Source organism: Sardina pilchardus, chromosome 5, assembly GCF_963854185.1.
Source record: "Sardina pilchardus chromosome 5, fSarPil1.1, whole genome shotgun sequence".
Taxonomy (NCBI): Eukaryota; Metazoa; Chordata; class Actinopteri; order Clupeiformes; family Clupeidae; genus Sardina; species Sardina pilchardus.
The window spans coordinates 17937922-17948117 of NC_084998.1; the positions used below are offsets into that span (position 1 = coordinate 17937922).

Here is a 10196-nt window from a genome sequence, read left to right on the forward strand (position 1 = left end):
AAGTGTCTACCTGTGAGGTCAGATTTGTTTTTTAAATAAGCCTTCTATATAAAATGAAAAATGGATTAGTCCACAACATTAGATTAGACCAGCACATTCTCTCATAACATTATCAGAAAAACAGAATGTGTCATCATTCTGAAGTTACCATCAGGTAGCAGTAGTGACTAGCCTATACCAAGTTACCTGTATGCTATCTGACTACATCATTATAGCTGCTATGAACAGTGTCCATTTTATTATTAGGTGTTTAAATCTTACCATTACAAAGTCTCAGATCATAGCAACTGTATGAAAAAGCCACCAGCAATTCAGCTCAACCTGAAAAACAGAAAAAGGTCACGCCAATGATGAGGAATAATCACTTCAGAGAATTTTAGATGTTTATTTCTCGATTTGGAGAGAATCATCTCCCACGTTTTTTGTTTCAAGGCAATGACAACCACTCTCTTATTGAAGCTACCACTCTCCTGAACATGCACTTCCTTAGTTTGTTGGCTGAGTTATGGTGAGCTTCATGTATCAACCCTCTTAGATAAGACTTCAGAGAAAATTCATAAGTTTTGACACAGAGAATGCAGTTAAGTGTCCTTTTTGGGAGAGCACATTATACTTAGAGTGGGCTTACATGAAATAAATATGTAAATAAAACAATAACTGCAGTGATATTCCTTTGACAGAATTGTGGACTGATGCATAACATTTTGAAAAAAAAAAGAAAGAAAACAACAATCTATTTACACTCAGTCAGAATAATCTTAAACCAGTCCCATATCCATGACAATACACTAGAAGTAGCTCAAAACCGCTTCTGCTTAGTAGGTACTGTATGCCCGCTAATCACAGAATTAAATAAATAATAAACAAATAAATAATACATCTTCCATGATCTGTTTGTTGTAAAATAATTTCCATAAACTTTATTGTACACAAACTGAGTTTGGAATTTCAAACCATCTTATAACACATAATAATAATAATAATAATAATAATAATAACTAGAAGAGAGTAATGACCTGGCCCAGTCTCCAAGCTAACATCTTTACACATAACTTGTTATAGACAAATGGTTGCTGTACAATACAATTACAATGTGCCCTCAGAATACAGTGGTTGCTGACACTTTTTTGTTGTTAGACTTTTTAACACAGTGCATTCATTATTAATATCTACAGATCTCTATTTTCAGAGAATTAGTTATATAGAGTAGAAATATTAAGAAAACAGTTTAAAAGAAACAGTAAAAGGACAACAGCTACACAATTCATTTCCTAGTAGCATTTTAAGAGCAAGACAGAGAGAGCCAGAGAGACAGAAAGAGAGACTGGAATTTTAAGGCTTATGCTGGATCACTCATTTCACCAGAAAATAGAAAGGATTGCAGAGGAAACTGCAATGCCACACTGCCCTTTTGAATTTAACTGAACAAACACCGAGATTCATCACCATCATCCAAGAAATTCTACTGTACTACTGGAAAAACTTGAAGAAAGATTAAAAAGAAAGAAAGCAAGACGTCAAAGACTTGTTTTCCACATATTCTATCCAAGTCAGCTTGAGGGTGAATTAAGAAGACATCCAAAAACATTAAGGGAATATCGGGTGTGTCCAGGATTATGAATATTCACGACCCAAAGAATGTCTCAGCAATTGGTTTTGGAATGTACTATGATGGAGAGTCAGCATCCATGGCTACCTGTATTACCTGGGTTAATTGACAGTAGTCAAGAGATCATTGTCATTGAGTGTTGGTGTTCCTGAGAGCCCTGCCCCTGTAAAGTAACAGGGATTTGAAGTGTTGAATGCTGGCAATGGAGTGGGGCGTTGGAGATGTCCTAATTTCATATATATATAGATTTTTTTAATTCTCCTCAATTAAGGAGATGTCGAGTTCTGTGCAATCCCTTTCAAAAACACTTTGTGGTCCTCCTTCATGATCAGGGTCACCATCGTCACCCTCTTCCTCCTCCTCTTCATCACTTTCACTTAGTGGCCCAATACTTGTCCTTCCAAGGCCCTCAGCTGGAGAATACAAGCCTCTGAAGTCTCCCAAGAAAGGTTCCAGACCCATGCAAACATCCCCGCCACATGCGAGCCGTCCACGTTCCAAACAGCTGAGCGGATCAGAACTCCGAGTCTGGTGGAGGGTAAAAATAAAATATACAAGTGAGAATTTTACGCTTACCACATACTTAACAGGACATCCATGGCGATTAAAGCAACACTAAAGAGTGCCTTAAAGGGATTATCCGGAGTAAAATGCACTTTAGATCAATTTACGGATGATTGGGAGTACATACGTTGAGTTGACATCAAATCATGTCATTCGGATGTGTTTTGAGAAAGTTCGATTTTATGGTTTTTAGCCAAAACTCGTTAGCCTGGAAGTGAACGGGGCACGTCCTTTCGCCGCTACAAAACGCTATTTTACAACGCTATAACAACATTACACTTACGTGGTAGTGAGTAGAGGGTCCCTAAAGCCAAACCGAAGTATCCCCAGGTCTTTATGTGGTCGGATAGAGAGTCCAGAAAGAATTTAATCGAGTCAGTACCTTTCCGGAAATGTTGCTGAAGTGTTGCTAAAATGTTTCTCAGCTGCAGCAGCGACAACATTTCCGGAAAGGTACTGGCTTGATAAATTCATCCTGGACCTAAGCAGTTCAGTATAAATATGTGTACCTTTACACCTCAAGCTAAGCCAGAACACAGTTTGTCAACTAAAAGGGTTATGATGTGACCCAATCAACGATCTTATATAGTGCAACAAGCGTTCCTGCCCTGCATCGGCAATGTCAGATAATTAATTTTGTAGTGTAGTATCAGAATAAGGTTTAAGCCGTTATTTTTAAAGTAAGTATTGTAAGAGTTCTGGAGTTTGACACACAATTTCTTTTATATAAAAATTGGATTAATTGCAGCAGCCATTGTGAAGTTTGAAACAATTTTGAAACCATTGTGGTCTAATTTTCATTATTGTGTAAGGAGAAAGTATTATTTACAAAACTGATACAATTGTGGGAGAACTATATAATACCAGAAAATTCATAACTTATTATCAAATTTCTGACAATGGAGCATTTTACAAGTAATACTTGAGTAATATCAATGTTCCTATGGCCCGGTTACAATTTCAGCTCATTCCAGTTATCTACAAATGTAAGTTTTCAAATAAGGAATTTTAAAGAAATTCCCTGATATGGCCTGCCAAGACCAAGGAGAGATGGCGTACAAATGTAATAACAATTCAGCCTGAATTTCCACATTTTACCTGAGTCATCTTAGCAAAGTCCAGCACCGGCCTTGCACAAGGTCTGTCGGGGTCTCTCCTGCGCTTTAGGCCAGGTTTGAGCAGAAGCAAGTCGCAGGGCTGGGAGTGACAGCGTGGCAGCTGAGGTGGAATGGCCCTGCGCAGAGAAGCTGGGGTGCTGCATGCAGATGAAGGTGAGGCAGGCACAGCCGCTGGAGGGGCGGTGGGTTGGAGAGGAACTGGAGGTGGAGGAAGGATTTGGGCAGCAGCCTCTCGTATGAGAACAGGAGAGAGGGAAAAGCGCCTCTGCGGAGGAGGGGGTGGATGGAGCGGAGATGGAGAAGAGGAACAGGAGGACGGTGAGGGAAAGAAGCAGCAACAGGCACTGCCTCCTGCAGAATCACTGGGCTCAAAGGGGAAATTCCATGGCAACGGGGAATCAGGGGAAAGTGCGAGGCTAAAAAACGTAGGGCTGGAAGAGGAGTGTAGAGACGAGTTCAGAGAAGAGCTGGGGGCACGAAGTGGACACGGTCCCCCCGCTCCCCCTCCACTGTGGCATCGACGATTCACAGGTGTCCAGACCTTTGAGGCACTGGGCCGCCAGGTGTATCGGCAGCGTGACAGGTCCTCTGGCACAGACAGTGAGCGACAGTGGCGTTTGGGGGGCGGCGGGGGGGGAGGGGGTGCACCGGGAAAAGACAGGTCCGTCACTGAAGTGCTTGGGACCAGGGGTCGGTGCAGATCTTCCCCCTCAGGGTGGTGTTCGGTGGAAGGACCCTGAGGCACAGGGCCCGGGGGAAAGCTTGAACTCAGCACACTCTGCAGACTGGGCTTGGAAGGAGGGCAGAGCTGCCAGTAACTACTCTCTGGAGAAAGTAGGACAAAAAAGGGCAATATAAATTGAACATTTTCTGTCCTGAAAAGGATACATGCTAGAAGCTAAAATGTTATAACAAGACAATAGAAAAACGTGTGACAAGAGAAAAATGTAAATGAGGACCCCAAGCAGTGTGTATAAGTTCCAACAAATGGCATAATTCTTTATCACTCGGCCATTTCAATAGGTGCAATGACACAATCTGACTTTGGATAAAATGTTGCCAAATATAGCAAAGTGAAAATCAAAAACACATTTCAGATTTGCAGATTAAGAGGGTTCAACAGGGTCTGTTACTGCTTATTCAATCACTCAAACATAGCCTCGGCATGTCACCAGAAGTTAGCGTATCTAATTCCATGATAGCGATTTTGTACAATATATACATCTAAAAAAATATGAATGTGTGAAATGTGATTTGGCAGTTGGAGGTTATTCTTGATTAGCAAATTAGCATATGTTCATAGTGCACCTAGTCAGATAGATGCATCTATACTACATTGTGTAGACATATATATAATTCTTCTAATGACTGTCTGTACCTATGCATCTTGGCTACCTGAATTTCCCTTTTTGAGATAATAAAGCTGACCTGATACCTGAATAAACTTGACATTGACTTGACCTTGCCCTTGCTTGAGACCGGACTCATACCAGAGACCTATGGACCAAGTTTAATGCATAGTTACAGCTACAGCTTCAGGGATGCAAACAGGTAAGGAGAACTATGTGCAGAGGACGTGAGAACGATCTGTGGATAAAGCAGTCATATGCCCACCTGGGAGAATTTTTTGAAAGATAGTCACTTTACATGCTCATTTCTTTTTTTTCTTTTTTTTTAAAGATTATTTTTTGGGCTTTTTATGCCTTTAATTGGACAGGACAGTAGAGAGAATGACAGGAAGCGAGTGGGAGAGAGAGTCGGGGTGGGATCCGGAAAGGACCACGGGGCGGGAATCGAACCCGGGTTGCCGGCGTACGGTGCAGGTGCCCCAGCCAGTTGCGCCACTGCCGGGGCCTACATGCTCATTTCTAGTGCTCGTTATTTTACAAGCATATTATCCTGTCCTTTTGCCTCAAAATATATTACAAGGATTTTTAAAAAACATGTCTCTGCTCTTCTCCGCTGCTTCTATAGCGATCTGCCCTTTAGGACCTTTTGCTGTTTATACTCAGAACGAGAAATCAGGCTTTTCCGTTGGCGTTCTACTTTATTTCTGATTGGTTGAAAGTGCAATAACAATAAAACAAACCCTTTGGGCACCCTTTCCTTGGTTATTACGCCAGAATGAGAGTGTAGTTCCAGGTCAAATCAGCCTAGAAAATCGCTAGGTTTCATTTTCAGTTCGTCTTAATGCACTTTCTAACTTGAGAAGAGACACGTTTTAAATGGGAAAATTACTGGAAATCTTAGTCACTTTTTTTGAGCGTGATGCTAATGGTCTAAAACGATTTAATGATCTATACTAGGCTGGAGTTAAAAGTTGTATCGCCAGACTCACAGAACAGCTGGATGAATAGAGAAAAAGTTACATATCAATTGTTTTGCTCGATGGGAGGTGGAAAATTAGCTTAATTCCCCAAATGGTGGAATATCCCTTTAAAAGCAAAAGAGGCAGTGGCAAACGGTAGTAGCACCTGCAAACATGAAAAAATTGCAGTCTGAACAATGTGTATATTTGCAGGACTACACCCATTACGATGCTAGTTTTGGAAACATTTCCCAATGGAGAGTACCCCTACTCACTTCACAAAGTGAAACGAAGTGAGTGAGTGAGTGTGGTGATATGGGGCTAAAGTTCAGTTGGTCCAGAACTACAAGGTAAACATCTGCTTTGCTCAGACCCTGCCAACCCTATAATTTCCCCATGGATCTGCATGAATCTCACAAGTGACAGTTTTTTAAATCTAAAAGGTGAGGAGTATGCATCCCTTTTACAAAATCCATCAGAATAACCATTTTGACAAAACAGTGAGGCTACCTGGACCTTTAAATGTCACTTCGGCTCATTAACACTAGTAAATAAACACCTAAATATGCATAAAACACTTACAGTCTGAGGGGGTCTAACAAAGTATACAGACAAGATGTAACATTACAAAGAGCAATTTCAATAACATGTCCAGCTATGGTGCTATTACTCATTTTCTGGTTCTCAAGTTCTGGCATCTAACATCATGAAATGGCATTGAGGAGCTATGAAAATCTGAAAACCAGTGTTGAATATACTGTATTTAACACTAACCAGGCATCAAGCCATCTGTAGGCCAGCAAGGTTCTTCGGGGCGGGCTTCTGGACGGGACTGTAAAATAAGAGACATAATTAGGGCACCACTTTAGACACTGGAAGAACAAAGACAGAACTAACATAGCCATAGCATGTTGGTAATTCACCAAAAGAAAGACCATCCTTACCAGATTGCAAATCCTTTGGCTGGTGTTGCGGTCCAGACTGTTTTTGCAATGCTTTGGTTGCGCACTGGATCATGACATGGCGAGGAGCAAGATGGGAGATAATGGGGAAGAGTTTTTTGGGAGTGGTAGTTGTCCCTTGGCACCGCTGTCTGTCTGTAAAGGATCAATAATTGTAATTCCAATTCTCTCACACCTGGAGGGAGGAGTCACACAGTCTTACAATCTCATGATGACAGTTCCCTCACCTGAAAAAAGACAGAAGAAAAGAAATACCATTAACAGACTTGCATGTGTGATGCTACTTCCACATGCTGAGACTATGTGCTATAAAGTAAATATATTTTTGAAATGACTGATAACAAGATACTAGTACTAATTAAGGTCAAATTGAGTTCACGGAAGTGCTATGCTTGAAGCTACAACCAACTCTCCAGAACAGATTAACTATCGTTTAAATCCATCCCCATGATATTTGGCGAGACAGGTGTACAAATGTAAACCACATGAACACCATTTCATGATATAATGATATCATTTTAATAACCACCACAATATCAACCATATCAAATCTTTATGTAAATTACTAGACCACAATAAATCTCAACATAACCAAGGTGACATACATGTGATTTTCTGTCAAGTTATCATTGCATTTTTGTCATAGTTTATTTGCATGTAATCATACAAGAATTATTGGCATACATCAGCTTAGTCTATGTGTAGAGCATGACATTTAGCAGTCACAGATAGCACAGCAGGTCACATTTGTTTATGTTTATATTTAAATGTATTAGAAAAGGCTTTTGTCCAAACAACACAAGGATCAAACAAAACACACCAGAGGTAGATCACCCTCCCTTCAGCATTCCTAGAGAAACTCTACACAGGGTTAAGTTTTGTTTGGGGGACAGGCAGTTTTAGCAGCCTTGGCTACCTACAAAGACTGTTTTTGTTTTGTGCAGTGTATTCATGGAATGGGCTGCTAGCAGATCATGAAGAGATGGTGACTAAATGTGAAATATATATATATATATATACATATAATATATATGTGGGCTTGAAATTGCGTATGATCCTGACTGCACGACGGAAAATGATAGCATGTCATGAATACGACTTACAGATTGACAGACTTTACTGGTGATCAGAAATCAAAGAACACATTCATTGATTTATGGCTTGTGGGGCAACTAGTAGAGGTCCAAGAAGATATCCAAAGCTATGCAAAAGAGTAGACCGTGTACAAGACCCCAGTTGCTAGGTTGTTACCAAACAACTGTGACCAGACACCGAATCTCATTCCATAGTTGAGATAATGAATGGAGCTCAATGCTACCCATAATGTCAATGTACATCAGAAGACGTTGACCATTTTTGGATAAGATTCTTGAATGATTGGAGTATTTTAACTTGCTTGACTGATGTGCCAATGGTCGGTTCTGTCTCTCTGGACAGGGGGAATATTTATTTCAGCCCATCTCATTTTCTGTCAAGCACGACGTTAGCTGTCAATGACATTGCCACTTTAGACTACACTGTTTATGTAGGCCCTGGCTAATTGACGTCAACTAACTACCTAGTTAGCTAGCAATGATGATGCATCGCTAATGGGATGAATTAGCTTATCTGCTTATCCTGTACAGGCTGTATCATAGTGGAACGTCCGGCTGACTGCAACTTAATTTCATCGAATTACGTTAGCCGACCTGACACATATTAAACTACTGCCAATACAGCCTCTTCAATGAATGTACCTCAGTGATACCGGTCTGCAATAATTAGATGAATTCCATGCAATAACTTGGCTAATACTTAAATGTCGCATGTCTCCATAACTCGTTAGCTACGTTAGCAGATATCTATCGCTGTAGAAGACAACGTTGCGCCTTTGCATTAGCAGCTACTGCTGCCAATGCTCTCGAAGATAATATTCTGTAGTGGAATCCATGCTTGTGCAGGAGACATAATAGAGTAACACTCACAAATGTTTGCAGCTGAGCTTGTTATCATAGACGGCTAATATAAGCCATTGACAGCTAACCTTAGCTAACGTTAGATATTTTACGACGCTCAATGTGCAAACAACCACTTAGCACTAAGACAGTCAGCCATACACGTCCTGGCGTATCATTTTCTCTGTTTAATTACTGTTGAAAACCACATGTGGCCTCAACGCTGAGCAGCTTGTCTCATAGTGACAGGTGCACACACTGAGATTGAACCTCAGGTCCTGTAGCCAGACGTTTCTGGGTAACATAGCTGGCTAACGTTACCTCGCTAGCTAGCGATATCTAATGTTTGGTTAATTAGCAAAATAACGTTACTGTACATCCACGGGCGGATACTTTTACTATGGTTATAGTTGTGGTCATGTTAAATAAATGTCGTTGCCAAGGTTTCGACGATCATATTTCGTTGACGTAGGGTTTGTTCATATTAACAACGTTAAGGTTACACTAACCATAACTATGTGGCCACCCGTTAGCTGAAAAAAATCGCAAGCAAGCGTGCTAGCTCACTTAATGTTACACCTTGCTAACGAGACATGGCAACAACGCCAACCTCCACCCTGTCTTGTGAGAAACACTGTAATATTCAACTATTTATAAAAGAGGATTAGTTTCCAGATTATTCAATAATGGTTTATCTTGACGGTTGGCTAATGATTTCTTGAAGGCTAGCTAACAGTGGACTCGTCCTGACAATAGCACGGCAAGGTAACTTGCTAGCTTAAACACCTTACAATAATGTGAAAATGCCATGACTTCATTACTGAAATAGGAAAATGATGTCACATGTAGTCGACAAATGTAGTCATGCATGTACATATATTTACTTACCTTGTTAACTGAAAAACACCGGGAATCAGAGGCCTTGAACCATCTTGCATAGTGTAACGTTAACGTTACTGCTTGCTAGGGATAAACCAATTTGTAGATATGGAGGATGAAGAGCTATCCGTTAGCTAACAAGCTAACCTTGTAGTGTAGTCGGTTGTATTTATCGCACTGACCTCCAATAGCATTGCTAACTCATGAAATTGATGATCCATTCATCGAAATATGGAAATATGTCAGAATAGGGAGCCATATCAATTCCACAATCGGCAGGACGTTTCACTATTTAATGTTGGCTTCGTTAAGAATATTCAAACACGCTCTTGGAGAAATTACATCGTCCCTCAATTATAAATGAAAACAACTAGCTATCATTGCTAGTTAGCTAACTTACGCCCGTAAGTGATTAAAATTCATAAATAATATTCACAGTTCCTGAAAGCACAAAGGTTCCATGATGCGGCAGAATTTTATAGGATAAACGTGCACGTTGATCATAAAAGAAACGAAAGACTACAGATGTAAATTAAGATTTCAAAACGCATCTCTATCTATTAATGTCTTGGGATGTTGATGATGGTGTCATGTCAGACAAACATCGGACGAAACCAATTCAAGGGAGTAGGGTTTTCTGTGGCCTACAATAACAATATGTGAGAACTGTGCTCTACAAAGTGTAGGTCATGCGCGAACCAGCTCCATGGTATGTTCGACTAGTCTGAGTGAACTCGTAAACCACAACTGTCTTGTTTTTCAGAGCCCTATGAGCACAATGTAATTGATTACAAGATAGTCATACATTATTTTAGTTGTTTC

General features: G+C 40.4%; 1 protein-coding gene across 2 annotated transcripts; it reads right to left on the reverse strand.

Annotated features, from left to right (window-relative positions):
• Positions 1 to 365: 365 nt before the first annotated feature.
• fam53c (family with sequence similarity 53 member C) lies at positions 366 to 9976 on the reverse strand. 2 transcript variants are annotated; one of them, XM_062536758.1, is made up of 5 exons: positions 9384 to 9976; positions 6544 to 6696; positions 6374 to 6431; positions 3272 to 4116; positions 366 to 2137 (listed from the first exon to the last, which is right to left on the reverse strand). In XM_062536758.1, the coding sequence occupies exons 3-5, from the start codon at positions 6378 to 6380 to the stop codon at positions 1862 to 1864; spliced, it is 1128 nt and encodes a 375-aa protein (XP_062392742.1). In that variant the 5' UTR covers positions 6381 to 6431; positions 6544 to 6696; positions 9384 to 9976; the 3' UTR covers positions 366 to 1861. The 2 variants fall into 2 exon arrangements, with proteins under 2 accessions (XP_062392742.1, XP_062392741.1); XM_062536757.1 differs by having other exon boundaries at positions 6544 to 6788.
• Positions 9977 to 10196: the final 220 nt, after the last annotated feature.

Coding starts and splice junctions, on each gene's coding strand:
- fam53c (XM_062536758.1), bottom strand. Junction 2,138..3,271: donor ACTTTGCTAAGATGACTCAG/GTAAAATGTGGA, acceptor ACCCTCCACCAG/ACTCGGAGTTCTGATCCGCT.